Source organism: Homalodisca vitripennis, chromosome 4, assembly GCF_021130785.1.
Source record: "Homalodisca vitripennis isolate AUS2020 chromosome 4, UT_GWSS_2.1, whole genome shotgun sequence".
Classification (NCBI taxonomy): Eukaryota; Metazoa; Arthropoda; class Insecta; order Hemiptera; family Cicadellidae; genus Homalodisca; species Homalodisca vitripennis.
The window spans coordinates 109,978,944-109,998,549 of NC_060210.1; the positions used below are offsets into that span (position 1 = coordinate 109,978,944).

The 19,606-nt window shown below is 33.0% G+C and overlaps 1 protein-coding gene across 1 annotated transcript in view; it reads left to right on the forward strand.

Annotated features, from left to right (window-relative positions):
• The window catches only part of LOC124359950 (coiled-coil domain-containing protein AGAP005037), a 560,570-nt gene that overhangs the window by 477,771 nt on the left and 63,193 nt on the right, over positions 1-19,606 (forward strand). Inside the window, 4 exon segments of the mRNA XM_046813142.1 lie at positions 12,514-12,649; positions 14,099-14,258; positions 14,857-14,961; positions 16,641-16,777. Of these exon segments, the coding sequence (XP_046669098.1) occupies positions 12,514-12,649; positions 14,099-14,258; positions 14,857-14,961; positions 16,641-16,777 (538 nt within the window).

The window sequence follows — 19,606 nt, forward strand, 5'->3', positions numbered from 1 at the left end:
GTGTTTTGGGACGCTGATAGTCCTGTTTTTGTCATTATGTCCAAGAGCAGCGTTCATTGAACAGCCAATACTAGTCGCATTTGCTTTTAAACAAGGTATAGTCAGCCATGAGAGAGAAATGTCGTGGAACTCAGATGATATGAAGATGACGCACGTCTTCATATCGCTCATCTAAGCCGTGAAGCCATCAACAAAATGGGTTGGGAAATACTGCCTCAACTACCTTACAGTCCTGATTTAGTACCTAGTGATTTTCCTAGTGATGTGGGATGCACTGAAGAAAGCATTATGTGGAAAAAGATTTCAGAACAACGAGGATGTGATAAGGTTTCTAGAAAATTGGTTCAAACATCAATATAAATAGTTTTTTTACAGCCGGTATAAAAAAGCTAGTCTAGACCAAATTTAATTATTGAACGATCTCTCACACATATGTTAAAAACAACATAACTGAGTACTTTAGTACTTAATATGAGGGTTTCACGGCCATAATTTATAAAAAGTTTCATACTTTGAGAATTCTAAACGTCTCATTTATATGTGTGGCTGATTAAAATTTGTAATGTACCTTGTAAATGTATAGAATGCTATCCATTTATTTGTTCTTTAATTTTCTAGATGTTTCAAAGCACTTTCTGAAATTTAAATTTTTAGTACCATGGTAGAAATTGTTTTTGTGATTTTCAAGAATTTTCAGTGTTTAATTCCATTTTATCTGATTTACTTGTTGTAAATCTTTATGGTTGAGTTTTCCCCCCAGAATATTATATGTAAGTGTAATTTATCCTACTATTAGTTAACTATGTTAAAGCATAGCTCAAACTATCAAATGAAAAGATGAGGTCATTACAAATCATATGTTTTTTTCACACATAGTAAACGACACAGGTAGCAATTCAAGAAGGTGATATTTACTCGTATGTATAGTCATTTGTAACGTACAAGACATTTGTGCCATTGTTGATGTTGATCATAATTAATGGGTACTACCGTCGCGAAGCGTCGGTGGGCGTCCTTGAGATTTCTATTGTTTTTGGTACGTTCATTGTCCGTACTTTCTCTGGTTCTCAACATGGCTGAGTGTCCTTCATCAGTTGGGTCCAGTTCATGCCATTCCATCTATTATTGTAATAATTTGACTGGATTCGTTCATTGCAGTATACAAATTGATTACACTTATAAATATTCAAGGAATGTACCTGTATGTCGGATATTAATTACTTTTATATTCTTATCTGCATCTTATAACGAAAAAAATGTTGTTATACACAGCTGAAATGTTTTTAAATACATATATAATCAATCGATAACGAAATTTAGTCCTACAATGCGGATGGCATACATGTGTTAAAATTACTGATATAATCTAGTGCAGTATACTCCGCCCTTTAAAATAAAAATCTTTCTTCTATAGTCCGAAAAGTGGAGTCTAACTTCCATTTTACAAGAAAACAACCTAGTTATAGTTAAATCCATTGAGCAACTTTCCCTGATAAAAGAATTGGTTGTCAGTTGCGCAAATCTTTTCACTGTGGTTTAATGCGAGGACAACGAAACATAACAAGCAACAAATGTTTTTCTTGTGTAATTTGTTATTAGCTAGGTACTTAAACTTAAGCTGATAAGTATATAATACGTAGTTATATAAGCGTCACTGAACGAAATAAAAAAGCTAAAAACGTGGCTCCTGAAACAAATTTCATTTTGTATGTTTTTACCACTTTGCAGTCTCTTTTCAATATCCACCAAAATCAGCAAGGGTGTTGTTTGTTTTAATGTTCTGAGGGCGGAGGGAATAAAATTCTTCCATAGATTTCTCGTAAAACTAGCCTTTAAGAATGAAGATTGGCTTTCGTCTTTCGCACAACTAAGGCTGTTTGTTAAGGGCCCCGACAGATCCTTCTCAAAATCTTGTCGCCTGGGCGATTACTCTGGGCAGAAAGGCTCTAGAGACTTAAAATGTGCATAGTTGCCCCATGGTCCAAGGAATAAGACCTTGATTTTGGGTTCAAAAGGTCAAAGGACGGCAAAGTTACAGTCAGTTTTGTCAGCAGTTAGATTAGTCAGGGTCACTGCCAATCAGCCTCATAATTTTTTTTGTGTTTGTGTGCTGCTTTTCATGGGCACAACCTGAGACTTTGCACAGTTAATGAGCATGAAAAAGGCATATTTTGCGATAGCGCTCATCAATAATCCGGTCAGTATGTTTGTTGTATGTCAGGTTTGTTGACATTTACTTGTATTAATTTATTTTAATATATGATGTTTATCTGATCCGAGGTAACAGTGAACTTTAAGCTCGTACTTTTGAAATGGCATTAGCATTTTCCAACTGTTCGGAATTTATAGCATGTATTTTTGAGGTATTTTATAGGAGTAATTAATTGTTTTTCTGATAGATTTTGTCGTAGATTCAGTAAAGTTTTCTGAAATAATACTTTTTGCCTGTGATAAATAAAGGGTAAACAGTGTAGCCATATTACGATATCAGATAGGGACAATAGTACAATAGTCTGTGTCAGTCGGTCACATCTCTAATGCAAGACTCGAATACGGATGTCTGTTAGTCAGATACGGCCATCTTGCCCCGGCCACAACTTACGCCACGAGTGGCTCGACTACAGTAAACCTATGGGAGATACCGCTTCTACTGCCTGGTTTTCTGCTGATCCATTAGTTATCCTGGTCTCGCCTCGCTTCTGCAGTACTTGAAAATTGACAGCGACCCAGAAACAAAGCACATTCCAGGAAGGGACTGTGGAGTGTGACAGTGTATAGTTGTTGGACAGGTTTCTCCATGTACTGCTCGCGACAGTTTGCTTCATTCAATGTCTGTAACTAGTTCAGTGCGGTAAATAATAACCAATTTAACGTCTGGCCTAACGGTTGAGTGCAACATCTATGTTGTAATACAATATCCGGATCATCTACTAACCCGTCCGCTGTGGTTATATGGTCGGGGAAAAAATTTAATAATTTCAAGTTTACAGTTTTAAATTTATGAAATAATTGAAATTGAAATAAAAATCTATAAACTATACACATAGAGAGCGGATCAACAAGTTTTGCAACTAAGGTATAGAGAAAGCAGCCCTGGCTTATCTATTAGCCTGATTTCTAGTCTTATCCATCTAAGAGAATACGCCTAACATCACCTCATTTGGTTCAGTCTAAGTACTGCAGCTGCAAGTTTAAATCTGAATACCGCAGTTTAGTAAAATCTTTATATAAAAAAAAGGAAATTCTGCGTAGGAAAATTTACGAAATAATGGTGAAAATGTACAGTGAGGAGTGCATTTTTTTAGAATAACTTGGTGGCTTAATGAGTTTTATTGTGGTCGCAAAACCATGAAAGACGACCCACGGTCAGGAAGACCCAGATCATGCTGTCCGTACTAATACCCTCGAGGTAGAAATTGGCCGATAAGGGTCTCTGAAGGTGATATTGAACTAAAAGTTTCCTATGGTAGTGCATTCACGATCAATCGTGATGTTCTTGGCATGTCCAAAGTCCCAGCTAGATGGGTGAAAACCTCTCCATTCATCATCATCATAATCATCATCATCATCATCATCATCATCATCGTGTGGTATCCTCTAGGGAGCTTTTGCACGTCTATGAAAATGATCTAGAAGACTTGATAGCCCGACTAGTGACTGTAGACTAAATATGGTTTTACTTATGGAACCCTGAACCCGAGCAGCAGTCCATGCAGTGGCGGCGTAAGGGAACTCCACCACCGGGGAAGTTTAGAACTCTGGAAAAGAGACGAGGGATTCAGTAAAGGTGTTCTTCTGCTGCACGACAACGTTCCAGTTCATCAGTCATGTTGCATAGACTGCCCTGCGTGAGTGTGATATCGAGCACCTCAATCACTCTCCCTACAGTCCAAATCTGGTACCTAGTGATTATTTTCTGTTTTCCAACCATACAAACCAGCTTAAAGAAAGGAGATTTGAGGACTTGGAGTTCGTGAAAGCTGCCACAGAACTGTTGTTTGCAGACCAGAAGGAAACATTTTAATACGAAGGCATAAGTAGTCTTCCGAACAGTTTGACCAAGTTTATTTAATTAAGGGTTGATTATGTGGAAACGTAAATTAGTCTCATATTTATTTTTAGCTTCATATTTACGAGCGATCCTTCCTTGTAATCCTCCTGTTCTACAAAATATTATATATATATATATATATATATATATATATATATATATATATATATATACTTTATATATAATTTATTTGTTGTAGTTTAGTTTATATATATTCAACTTTCAAAAAGAAAATTTTATTCTACAAACGACGCATAAGCATTAAAGTGTTTCATACTTTTCTTTAGTTCTCTATGTCTTGTTTTCTTAAACAAAGATCGCAACGTCGGTATAAAATGATAGGTGTACAACAATTAATAGAACAAAGTTTAAATTAATTATTAAGAATCAGATTAGGCCTTCAACTGTCCGTCTGTCTGCGAGTCTGCCCGTCTGCCCATTCGTGGAACAACTCTTGATATAAATGTCCTGAAGACTTGAACATTGTTACATTGGTTCTTCTTGGCACAAGGAAGAACTCTGTTGATTTTTCAGTCAAAATGTTAAATTAAAGATAACAATAAATTATAAAAAATTTTCATTGATCTTATGTGTACTACACTGGCAACGAGAAAATTGCAGAATAACAAATTTATAAATAACTGAGAAGGCCTATAATTATATACACATGTATCATGTGACAGTAACTCATGTTCAGAAGTTAGTATGTTGGATTGGTTGGAAGACTTTCGTTATGTTATGTTGGGTTTGTTGTATTGGTTTATTTCAATACATACAACATGAAATTAAATACAATAAGTGTTGAACATGTGCGTAGTTTTAAAGACCCAGCCTTGATAATTGAAATGTTTTAGGTGGAATATATATATAATATATATTATATATATATATATATATATATATATATTTATAATACGTTAATGAAGTTAGGTTTGCATGGGGCGATAAAAAAGGGACCTTCGTAATTCCATCGATACTAAGTATTATTTTAGACGTTAGTCGAAGTTTTTAGACATTAATTTTAATGTACCAATTTAGATAAAATGTGATCTGAATCCGGTGTCCTATTGAGATCGAATCACCCATCTCTAAAAAGGTGAAGGTTTTCCGCTCTGGGGTTTGTTCAACTGAAAGGACAATTTACTCAGCTCGATGCTGTACGTTCCCTTGAACTACAACTGATGCTGATTGCCGAGCTAAATGGCAGTTGTCATTTGGACAGCGCACGCCATCAGTACTGGCTAGTACTGTAATCAGTCTGGGTTAATTCTGACCTCCACTGAGTGATTCAACCTGTCCCAGCATGACTACGATGACGAATTAAACTCACTAAAATTCATACGAGTCGTTAAGCAATGGCTTCCGCTTTGTTTGGAATTGTTTAATGACGATGTTCGATTTGAAAAGGTAACAACATTGCGGAAATTTCCGATCGTTATGTGTAACAAAAATATAACATTACGTGCCAAGGATTTGGATCTTTCTTTTCTTCGGGTGTCAAAAACTCTTAAAGCATAGGGTTTAAGAAGCAAAGTAATACGGTTAGTTTTTTAAAAACTAAAAAATACGTGGGGTGACGTGCACCAGAAGAGCCAATATTGATTATATCTCAGTCCTCTCACCTTCTGCAGTTCGAGTACCGTGTGCGTGCGTGCGTGCGTGTGTGTGTACAGTTCAACTGCAAAAACCAAACAAAAAATTAAGAAGTTAGCGATGAATTCACCAATGTATAACTAAAAACAAATAAAGAACGGTACATTAAATACGGGCAACATTCACCATAAAAGGTGAGGGAATGGGGAAAATTAATATTGTCTCATCTGGTGCAGGTTATTGGGGGAAATTGATATTGTCTCATCTGGTGCAGGTTATTGGGGAAATTGATATTGTCTCATCTGGTGCAGGTTATTGGGGAAAATTAATATTGTCTCATCTGGTGCAGGTTATTGGGGAAAATTAATATTGTCTCATCTGGTGCAGGTTATTAGGGGAAATTAATATTGTCTCATCTGGTGCAGGTTATTAGAGGAAATTAATATTGACTCATCTGGTGCAGGTTACCCTATGTATTTGTAATACTTTTTAATTTCTTTGTTTCTTAAAGTGTATGCCTTAAGGTTTCTAGACACGTGAAGAAGAGCTTAGACCGCAATCCGTAAAATGAAGTGAGGTTTTTTGTTGCACATAATGATGGCCAATATCCGAAAGTCTATTAATATTAAGAGTTTTGTCGTAAAATCGTGTATAGAGGTTTTAGTAAGTGACGTAGTTGTAAAAGAGATATCGTTATTCTCTGAGATAATCTCTGAGAACTCGTTGCACTTTATGATTCTTTGTCCTAGGTTATGAGAAGTACCCCATCAATTGCACTCTCGTAACGTAGACAGTAGGTGTTATGCGGCATCGCCTGTTCCCAATACATGTTTCTACTCGTATTGTTCTTGCCGGGTGGTTTGCCTCTCGCTGTAATTGTGTAACGCAACTTTCTGTAATTGACACAGGCAGGTTCGGCCGAAGTATGCAAACATGGTCGTGGGGTGTCGTGCATACCAGGTCATCGACTCTTTACACGCCTCGCTCACCAGAATACTGATCAGTGATCACCTCTGTATAGGTTGTCTTTTACTACTTTTGTTGCCATGCGAGATTGCACAAGTTAAGTTGGGAGAGCCGATGACCGAGCGGCCTAAGACTTTGGATCTGAGTTAGAGATAACAAAGGTCCAAATATTGTCTACGACCATTGCACATTTTATCAGTACCATGAACCTACCGTATCGACTTTCCTATTTATTCTGTCTGATAAGATCCTCGCACAGACCTTTGGCCTACGAGTGTGGGCTGAATAATCCTTAAAAGGACATTGGAATCACACCAAAGAAATAACAATAAATTACATTCACATATTATTTAATTTATTCTCGTTTAAATATCCTTTTTATTGAAACGTTTTCTCAGATTTTGTAATAATGATGGAAGGGACTGCGTGTTCTGGTAAGCACCAGGAAACTTACATCATTACTAAAAAATGTGTAACTTCAAATCGGTAAAGGATCATTTCATTAATTTATGAAGAGTTAGTCTAGTCTTACGCATCGTTGTTGATGTGTTATTAACTCTCGCAATCTACTACCGCTTGAGTGAGCAAATACTTGTACGAATCACTATGAATTAAATTACAGTGACGTCATAATCTGACTAACTCGTGCACCCTACACTATAATGTCAGCTGACGAAACCAACCTGATTGTTTCTATTTCTCACCGTTGCGAATATCATGTTAAAAGGCTAACTCTTGATAGACCGTGTAATCGACCAGGAAATCCGTGATGCAAGGGTTAAGTAATCAATATCTATAGAGTGTTCCTGAGCGTATACCTCTCTGCCGAGATCTTGTTCTTACCGTCTCATAAATAAATGAAATTCATTTTAACGCAAACCGATTAGGCATTGACGGATTAACGGAATGAACTGAGGGTGGAAAAACAAACATATCTAGGTGTTCTTTGAATCCTGTCTTAATGTTCCTTTTTGTTTGGCCACGGTTACACACTTTGCACATATAAAATATGGAAGAAATTAAAAATCTGCTATTGCGAATCATGAATCTGGACACACCATCTCTAATGAAAATTTACGATTATTGAAAGAATTCACTAACACAATACACTTGGGAAACATTTAACATTAACACTAATCTAGAAAAACTTATCAGTAATGAAGACGGACAAATTCAAAATTCAATTCTACTCTCATCTTAATTTATAAGAACATTAAAATGTAACTCTGTTTAAATATTTTATACTGGCTAATCATACATCCAAATCTTTTACCATATGTTATTATAATATCTATTATTTAGAAAAATGTAAACATTTGTTAATTTGTGAAGTGCCTGATGATGGAATCATTGATTCCGAAAGGCCTTGCGCCAAAATAAAAGTTATATTGGAAAATGTTTAATTCATTTATACTAGTGATAGTAAAATAAACAAAATTATGCTGTCAATTAAATCCATTCATTTTCACCCGTTGTTCGTTGTTCTGAAAATCTCTTTCAACAGTTTGGCACATTGTATGTGGTTAACTTTACTTGTTAATCAGAGAGATACCTAATGGACTGGAGGCGTTAACGATGATTTGCTACAGTTGGAAAAACAGATCTTGATAAGCCTATAATTAGAGAGGAATTATGCTATTGGCATCGCTTTCTCTGACAGGCCAATCAATTCTTTAACCAGCTCGGCAGGATGTGCAAGGCACTGTTAGACTGCTAGATTGGCGGTGGGGAAGTGTTCGCAAACACTACTATATATTGGTCACCAACTCGCTGATAGTATATTGGCTCAGTGGTCATGGCCAATCTCATCTTTCCTATCATAACATCTGCAAGTGCCTCTTATGATGACAATGCCCAATGAATCCCATCTGGAGAGCTGAATTTCCAGTCTGTTCGACGTACAAAGTCCTATTTTGAAAACACGATTGTCAGATTATACTGGACATTGTGATTCTTGACAATCTAAAATGTACTACAGCTTCTCGTTGACATCCTTGTACTTGTAAGCGTCAAGCTACAGTTAATTTTTAACATAAAGTTCTTTGAATAATTTTCGGCTGATTAAGGCGCAACATTGCAATGGACGGAGACTGGAAAATAATGATTGTAGCACTGAGAGATTGATTGCAAGTGTTCCGCGAATTGCACAAAGATAAATTTCCATACGTATGAGTTGAGGTGAAATTTACGTTTAGACGTGATAAACCTATAAGTAAAAAGGTTTAGGTAAGAGGTGAGTTTCACATATTTGAAGTGGTATGTCAACTTCACGCTGTTACTGTAGACTCCTTTGTATCAAACCGTTTATATTTCAAATATGAATAATGAATCAATACTTATGCGTATTTGTTAGTAATGTTTATTCAAGAATGTAACATCCTTGTGGTCCTTACCCTATTTGATCTACTCCTTATATTTTGGAGAATAACAATGATCGGACAGTTGTGAGCGGGAAGGCAGTGGGTGATATATTCTTCTATTTGTGGAGAATTGTGAGGAGATCAAGTGATTTGGGGAAACCTTATCTATTCATGTTCAAGTCTTGGGGACAGTAGTTACTGATTTACAGAACAGATCCTGTAATTACATATGCTGGTTGTTGAGTTCCATACACTGCAATGTTGTCATTAGTGCAATGTAAGCGAACACAGTGCAACTGTGTTTAATCGTAGCTGGTGCAAGATTAACGATAAAGCGGGTGGCCTCATCCTCTTTATGAAAGTTGCGTCTTTTATCAGAATTATTGACCTTTTACTATACCGATTCTGCCCATTTTTATGTTCGATAAGAGGTTCGCACAGGTTAGTGCGTGTAGAATAAGGCTAAAAAGGAGTTCGGTTTCTCCTCTATCCAAAGTGAAACAGACAATTATAAACCTGTAGTCTTATTATTACAAACATGATATTTTATGATGGAATTCAGCATGTAACATTCACTGTTAGTATTTATTAGTGTAAATTCAAATATTTTTGTAAATTTTGCGTAATTTTCAGAAGTCTCAAGAAGTTTTATTTTGTACATATTTGTGTTTTGTTGGTGACATCAGCATATTAATTTCTGTTTAAAAAAAATACATGGATATATATATATATATATATATATATATATATATATATATATAAATTTGTCTTGTACGTTTTTATATCACTTAAAGGTTTCTGGTAAATCTATATATATATATATATATATATATATATATATATATATATATATATATATAAGCAGATAGTGATTTACCCAGATAACTTTAAGTGATATAAAAATGTAGAATTATGTCCACTCTCAGAAATTACATTCAGGTTAATTCCAGTAGGGAAAGATCAAGTATGTGAGCGTTAAGAAAGAGGGTTCAGTTTTTGCACCAATGTAGGATCCTAAATGTTCCTATTAATCATATTGCTTTGTCAGACCTGCTATCGCAGAGGTTAACTTTAGTTGTAGTTAACTTGCCTTACTCCAGGCATTGCTTTTATTACAGTTTACCAAATTCATTTAAGCAAAGACGTTTTACATTGTGAAAGTGTATTTGGCTGACATGTCTGTCTGTGTAAATCTGTGTCTAGCATTCCTCACTTGTGAAAATAATTAGGTTTTTTATTCAATTGATTTATAATAACAACTTCTCTTTATTTAAAAAGGTTATTAGTATGTACCTGTATACTAATTTATATACAATTTATATTCACACTAATTTTTAATTTGTTAATCCAAAACACACTAATGGCTCAATAGTTCACTGCATGGTATGTTGTGGGATAGCTTAGGTAGGCAAAATGGTTGCTAACCAATGCTTTAGCATTTTTACTTTTGCAGGCATACTAGTGCAGGTTATTTTTTGTGTTTAAATGTTATTGCTGGTTTCAAATTTTAGATGTTTAATCGTTATAATTTTATTATTGCCATCATCGACCATCTTTGTTTTTGACTATACAAACATTTTCAACTATTATATTTTAATGCAATCCTAGTGATAATAACTAACTATCCAAACTGCATCTATTTTCAAATGTTATCTCTAGTTTTATCAGATAAAGTTTAATTTCAAATATATAGAGTTGAGTATAAATAGATTATTCAAAAGAATTATCTCACAAAAGTTATACAATTAAAAGCTTCTATTATAGAGGGAAATTTTAACATTTCCTATTCGTAGTAAACATCATATAAGAAAATTTAAACTCATATTTGCTGGTTCTCTGGAGATTTATGGTCAGTTATATGATGGAAGCATATACATACTGGTAATTAACTGTAGTCACCCCACCAGGGTTGGCAACCCATGCAATACAATTTCTTTCTTCAAATTTTCATTAATGAATAGTTTTCTTTAGCAAAGCCTTCCACTATTATGGCTGGCAAAATTCCTTTTCTGTCTACCTGTAGGACATTTCAGGAACGAATTGAGACTTAAAATTTTGCATGAAAATTTATTTTTACATTCCTACAAGATTGAGTTGGATGGATTGGACACGATATCTAAGAAAACCATCATCATTTAGTTGATCGTTAGCAAAGCCCTTCACTCAAGATATTTCAAAAGTCAAGTGAAATATCTTGAAATAGGTATTAACTTTAAACTTTGCATTACCCTTTATTTCTTCATAGGCCAAGTTCAAGTTTGGTAATTGTGTGTATCCGTCCTTAAAATTTAGGTAAGGTTTAGTGAAGCCTATCATACGTGGGATATCTCAAGAACAAATTAAGATATTCTTTAAATTTTGCATGAACTTTCATCATGCAGGATTGAGTTAGATGATTATGCATGTTCCTCCATGGCATTTTACTCATTATATGCTAATGAAGCTGTGACAGAAACAAGATTATTCCAGACATTTGCCATTGTTCAGTGATGCAAGAAATCAGTAACACTACGTTTCGAGATCTGCAATCTGATCTTATCCTCAAGTGGAGATAACTAACTTAGCCTAATACATAACTATAATCTAGGTTCAAATAATTCAATCATTCCAGAGCAATTAAATTTTATTTCTTTATACTTTGTTATGAATAATGAACTAGTGAACGATTTGAAATTAGATCTTTTACATTCATTATGTGTTACAACATCAGGGCTGTGAGTCTTCAAGAACTGATATGTGTACTCTTCGTCATGTGAAAATTCTCATAAGCATGCAAAACAGTAAAGATTCAGTATCTGGCGATCACACTGGTCTGAAAACCATCATATGAAGTGGAAAGAAGTCAACATTTATTCTGGAGAGAATTTTGTTATAGAAAAATATTTTTTAGCTTTTAGTGTTCTTTAAGAGGTGGTGGGCTGGATAGAACAATTGGATTGCGTTTGGTAATCTCTGATCCTTTCTGATCGCTGCATCCCTGGTCTTACCTTCACTATTGAAAACACAATTTTTGTAGTTATAATCATTACAATCATTACATTAATCATTTAATTATTGTCCTAAACATAACTTTTATATTTACTACATTTTGAAATGAACAGATAATCTGTGCTTTTTCAGTTGTTACTGTGTGTTTCAAAACTGCTTCTAACATTATACTGAAGAGTTCTGTTCTTAGTAGGCTTGACTGTTAATAGCAGAAAAATAAACAAGAGTGTAAAACTTAGGAAACAAAGTGTTGTCTGCCAGACACAGGTTTTGAACAATACTAAAGAAGTGTGATGTAAGGTAACACTTAATTAATCTAGTTTCTATCATCATTTAAGAGAAGACATTTGCAAAACGGCTTAAACTATGACGAAAGGAAAAAGATTTTAAAAAGCAGGGCAACAACCAAAGTGGCAGAGAATATTGTGGTTGACCATAAAATCATGGTCTTTCATACAATATATTAAGTAGTTGAGATTGAATAACTGGTAAATATCATTATTTGTATCAAAAGAAGTGTTTTATGAATGTTACAAGCAAATCCTTGTGTTGCAGGGGAGCAAGAGTGGGCACCAGCCATACTATATGACCCATTCGTTCCCACCAGGGGGCACCCCTGCTACATTACCTCGCAGTGGACCCTTGCTTCGGGCCTACTCGCCAGCAGTGCCTGGGACTAAGCCTCCCAATGGTAAGTATATCCATCCTAGGACGTTGTAATGTGAAATAACTGGGCTGTACCCCTTCAGGATCTGAGGGGAAGAGAGAAACTGATATTGTTCGGAGCTTGTACACCTACAAGTGTTGATACCATGGTTTTGTAACCCTCTTTTCTTGTGCATTTATGAAAGAACCAGAAGTCAGAAATGTTTCAATGCTAACTAAATTTAGTTCGCTACATAGGCAAGTATTTATATACCACAAGGTCTTACTTAGGTTAGAGTTGCAGTCTGGCAAAGGTCAAATTAATTTGATGAGAGTAATAGATAAGCACCTATATCTAATACCTGTACATGACATAACCAATGCTATTTCACACTTCCATGTTGTAATATTCAGAAAAACAATAACATTTCTAGATATAATTGAATTGTGGCTGTTTAGCTTTTTTTAGAAATGATTCTAATTTCAGCTGTAGTTTTTACTTAGCACTGAAAATATTTTAATAACAATATATTGGGAAATAAGTTCTTCTAATGCTTTCTTGTGATTATGTTCTTATTGTTTACATAATTATTCTTTAACCTTATAGACAATATAATAAGCATTGTTTATGAAACTTCATTTGAGATATTCAACTACTGCATCAAAACTATTTTGAGTCATTTAATAAACATAAATAACTGGTTATACGTTTAACATCCATAATATAAATCCTTATATGTCAACTAAAAATATTTAAAATGTGACATATTAAATTTTTTACACATATCTTCATTCTTGTTCTCAACAAACAACTGATGCCTCTCAACTGTGACATGTTCATAGGTCCCAGCTTGTGCAAGCTTACCTTTAAAGTGGTCATGCTCGCTTTAAACTGTATGTGTTGACAGATTTTGTTAAGCAAAGCACTGTTGGAAATTTTATATAAATTACCTTTTAATTTTCAAGTTTATTAATATTAAAGCAAATTACACCATTTTTTTAAGTTTTCATTTTAATTGTCATAACCTTTGTGCTAAGTTTGGTATCTGCAGCTTTACTAGTTCTGGAGATAATAATTTTTTTATTAAAAATACAAAATGGCAGATAGCGTCTAAATAACACATTTCTCATCCCGTGTTTTACAACAGTTTTTGTTTGGAATCATGAGTTACACCCTCATGAGGGGTAAAAGTTTGTGACACCCTGTATGTATATAATTGTATATTTAATACAAATTCTAATTTTTTATTACAAGATTATTAGTGGTATGTTTAGATCATGATACTCTATAAACGAAAAAGTTCTGTTATTGATATAAAACTTCTGTTATCTATTTTAATTATGTTTGTTTAGTTTTATTTAGCTTCTTTTTATTACATTCCTGTGTGATATTTATCAAGTAAGAAGAGATTTTGTATAAGGTGTTAAAAACAGTTATTAATTATTTTATTGTTCCTGTGTAGAAAAATTTTGAGCAAGTGACTTTTTATTACAGCAGATGCTGGGTACATGTCGTCCCCAGAGCGGGGTGGAGGGGCTCCGCCACGACCATACCCCGCCGGCTACACAGCCCCGACTCCTTATGAGGACCCATATTACTCCCAGTATGGTTCCCGGACCGGTTCAATTACCCCTGTCATAGATGAGGAGGCCAGGTATTTCATTGTTAAATATTTAAACAACAGTAAGGTGTTCTTCAAACTATTCATGAAAAGAGTTTTGAGGTTTTTTTGAATGATGTGACCTTTTAACGGATTTTCACAATAATAAGAAGACTCCTGACATTACTGTACTCTGCAAGTATTATGTGTTTTGTTTTTATAAATGAAATAGTAATTTGTAACTGGGGGTAGAACACCAAATATAAATTCTGGAATATAAATAAGGAAAAGGGAACATTTTGAAAGCTAATGGATTTGTTAAACAGCTGATAAAAGCATATTCTGGCAAATGTGGACTCTACAAAGTAATTTGAACATACATAACATGTAGAACATTTTGGGACATTGTTATCTTCAACAAGTTCTTCGTAAACATTACAAATATTCTAAAAAGAATTGTCAGTTGTTTTGGTGTTTAGCAGAAATAAAGAGAGTTTGTACCTGATCCATTAACACCTACAAATAAATCAGAAATACTTGTAAATTTTACTTTTCAGAACTTAGTGGAGACATATTGACTTTTCTAGATAATAGAAACACATTAACTGAATGATCTAACAAAATTTCAGTTAACCTTACACTGGTGTTGCAGTGACACAGAACTTATAGACGAGTCGTACAGCCTGTATGGGGTCAAGTTGCCGGTGCCCCGGGGGCAGTTTCCCGCCCCCGCTGTAACCCCATATGACTCAACCAGGTCAGCTGAATTTGGGAACCTCTATTTACTGTATATGTAAATCAATAATTTAATGTTATGCCATAAATTTTCTACAATTTCTATGTATGTCGTACAAGTCACTTATTTTCAATGCATGAATATAATCATTAATATTGATATGTTTTATATTTAATTGGATTATAATTTACACAACTTTAATTTTATTGCTGAATTCAGATAGTATTTTTGGTTCCCATTTTCTTTTGTTCTGGTTGCACATATAATTATGGTACTGTTATATTGTTTCAGTGTATGGTATACTTTGTAGTTGATTCAAAACATAAAGTTGGAACATTAAACACAGAAAGATTGCTGGAAACAGATAATTCTAAAAATAAGTAGTGTTACAATGGTGTTTAGAAACGTTTACATAAACACTTTTTGAAACTTTACAAAACATAGGTACCCTCTTGAAATTACTGCAGAATGTTAGTTTAAGAAAAAATATTGCATGCAATTATAGTGGTCTTTATATTTCTGAGAGCTCACTCTCGAATACAGGTAAGAAAAGATTAAAACAACCTGACCGTCAGTACAAAGGGACAATGTTTAGCAAATGTTTTTACTGCAAACAATTACAATGCATGTATGCATATTTGTGCTTAACAAGTGTTTTACAGTTATAGTATCATACATGAAATATGTTTAAATTTTTTATCACTTACAGAATTTATTTTATCTTTATTACCTGCTACATTAAATTTCTCATTACTAACTCTAGATTTATTTATATCATTAATTTATATGAATTTGATCAAAGTTCTTATTTATTACAAATTTATTTTCAATATAACTTTAGGATAATATTCTTTCCATAATCAATATTTATTTATCTGCTTAAATCTTCAATTCCAAAATCTTCAATCTGCTTAAATAAATGATATATTACATCCAAATTTAAATTGGTAGTCAGAGAACAAATATAAGACTAAAACATTTGAGTTTATATTAATGACTCAAACATATAAGGACAATTTTTCATTATAGAAAGAGATTGATAATATAATGGCAATTATTGCTTATGCTTGTTTTTAATCTGGAATACTTTTCAAACTTTCTTTTGTAATAGAGAATATGTGTTTTTTTAAATGTATTAATAATGTATCACAAAAATGTTTTTAAGCTGTATAGTCTTTTCAATATACGATAAAAGTCCATAGATAATCCATTGATTTGGAACCGATAGGAATAGAAAAATTTTTGAAACTGTTAGTTAGACATCTGGTAAGTGAGCTGAATTTTTAATCTGTTCTTTACACTTTTAAACAGAATAAAAAAATCAAGGTTTTAGTGTAATACAATTTTTATGCATGTCATTTAGTAGCCATGTGTTTATAAAGTCAGGCAGTTTTGCTCTAGCTTCTTCAATATAAATTTTACGTTTGTTTCTTTTGCATTATTGGCCTGAGTATCTATCTACTGCGTATTATGGAAAATAGAATCCTTTTTTTTACGTAGTATATACCACCTAGTGTATTTTTAGTTAAATTCTTGTAAAAGATAACAACATTATATCAAATGAAATTAAAATTATTTTTCTCGTAATCACATTATAACCTATTAATAAGATTTTTAAATATGTTTTATTATAGTATAAAAATAATAACATATTATGCGTAGTACATTTGATTTAAAACTGAGAAACATGTATGTTGCAGGATACGAGTGGAGAACATGGAACGACAGTTGGCTAACCTGACAGGACTGGTCCAGAAGGCGTTGACACAAGCTCCAACACCCACACCACGCGAGTTCCTCAATGTTCCTCCTGCCACCAACAACAATTACCGTAATGGTAACATTCGATACTAGCATGAACCCCCTCCTGTAGTTATCTGTCTCTTTCACACTTCTGTAACTGTTCGGGGAGAGTTTTCCTAATCGCTATTCCTGTTTCAGTCACAAACCTAAACAATTTGATAAAATTCTATTTTTAATCGAACAATATTTCACATTACACTAAATTGAAATCAGTTATTTGAGTTTTGCCTACATTTGTTGTTGTGAAGAAGAAGACGCTAGTTATTTGTAACAATTTTGCTGGATACCAATTCTGGTTTCATATTAAAATATTATTTGAAAAGCAGAATAGACAAAAACACAAGAAGTCAATGAATTAATTAAATTAAAAACCTAAAAACTCAGTCTGATTTAAAATAATATCATCTGTTTACACAATTCACCGTACAATACAATTATTTGTAAATTTTATTCATACAAATCTGTGCTTTAATAATGAGTTGTAAATAATGTAAAAGTCAAATTTTAATTGGTGTTTTGTAAATTTGCTAAGTATTTTTTAGAAATATTTTTACTTTACAGTACCATAACATTTTATTTCTCAACAATGCTTTTGTTATAGTTATAATTATGTCTATATAGAGTAAATGTTGGAAGTAGTGAAAAAGACAGAATTGAATTCTTCTTGAATTCTATTAACTTAATATTTTTATAGCTTATCTAACAAATAAAATAAATATTAATAATAAATTAAATTAGTACAGTTTTCTTTGAAGTAGTGTAGTATTTTGTGCACTGCTCATCATAATGTAAAGACTATATGGTATACTTAAACTGAAACATATTATAATTTATTGACTTTCAAAATAATTACCTTACATTGTATTTGAGAATGTTTGATTTCAATTATACATTGTTACGCAGTAAATATTATATCTGCTATTCAATTTATGATAAAAATTTGATAACTAATTATAATTTTGTAAAATTCTGAAATCTGTAACTAAAAAAATAAAAGTACTTAAATGATAAAGTTATGTTCTTGTTTTTTTAAATGTATCTTACCATTATCATACAAACTGTTCACTAAATACCTTTCTTTCTATGTAATATCATGATCTATTCTTATAGTGCCTTATATAGATTTAAATATTAATTCTATTGGAGGTCATATTACAAAGTGATAACCTCTTTGCTTGGATATAAACCTTCTAAGGCTTCCAAGACTAGACATATAAATTGGGCTAATACAAATCTCTCCATCCCGACCTGTCTCTTATGCTAGGTTTGAAAGCTGTGGTATCCAAAACAGGTTTTATCAGGAGACAAGTTTTTTTCAAAACTCTTGGATGAGGTAATTGTATTATACAATGATTTTAATTATAAAAATCGTTAACTTTAAAATCTATTCCTGACTTTGTACCACTTTCTAAGCTAGTGGCTCCAACGAGGCATTAATCAATGCAATGTCTTCAGCACCACGTAACAGGCCTAGACGCTCTTGACCCCCAACTTCTACCTGAGTAGTAAGAATGTCATAATCATGTTGGAAGTTAGAGATTTACCTTCAGAGAATTACCCAAATATTTCTTTCTGTTTTAAGTTCATACTTAAATAAGTGTCACTAGGTTGTTTATGTCTGGACATCAATATTTTCCTTCACATTTCTGAAGTCTGTGATAGGTTAGTAGATGAAATCTCTATATACTTGCAATACTATGTAGATTTTTCACTACCATGTTATCGTAGTCATCTAGGAATTTCAGTGACGCAGCAAGCATTTGTATTTGTGCCTTTCAGTAAGGAGTTTTGGAACCTACCTGACCCACAATTTTTCATAACCAACACTTTCCTGAACTAAACTTCTTAAAATGTGGGGGAAATGTTCTAAAAGTTCAGTGATCATGAAACAGCAGTTATAACAAATTTGTTCATTATTTTTGTTAGCAAGTCTTCAGTAACCAGGCTAGTCTGGCCAACAATTGTGAATATCGAAGCAGCCATTTTAATCATGATAGTATTGACGTTAAATTTCAATTTGATTAGTAATTTTGAACACACTTCACAAGTGGTGAAATTATCAATTGGAGCCCACATTTTAACAAGCCACAATGAGAAAAATAAGAGAGCTACAGACTTCTTGTACCTCAGTACAATTCGTACTGAGTGTAGAAATCTATTTACACTAATATTGCAGGTCTATAGCTCTGCCCACTGCCAAGCTAGTCCCAAGCACCTGTTACTTTTTGGACAATCTAAATAATACAAGTTAATTAAATTAAATACTCTCAAAAGTGCTCATTTAAGATCATCACAAAGTTCCGTTTAACCTTTTAAGTTTCGGTCATATTTCATAAGTACATTCGAGAAAGTGTTTTTTGCCATAAAGATTTTACTAACATTCAATAATTTAATTAGATTGTAATAGATTTAAATTAAATTTAAAATGTTTTGATATATCAAGTTATTTTTTTGGCATTATTACTTTAAATTAACTTACATTCACATGTAAACTCAAAACTATTATTGCTTTACAAAAACAATTAAGTAAATAAAATTTTAAAAAAGTTATTCCAAATATTATTGATTGTATGATCTAAAATCTTCAAAAAATTGTGTGACTAAGTTGAGATTAGTATGGTATTTATATGAGTCTATACAAACAAATTGGTAATCCTACCTTTTTTTAGAAGTTAAAGTTCTGCAATTTTTAAAATTTTCGACACATGTCCAGATTTATACTATACACACACACACATATATTATACGTAACTCAGTATATTTAAAAAGTAACTCAAATGCACAAAATCAAATATGGCAATTATATCTAAATTTAAATTAGCTGCAATTATAGTCAACTTAGAAATATATGAAATTATATTAA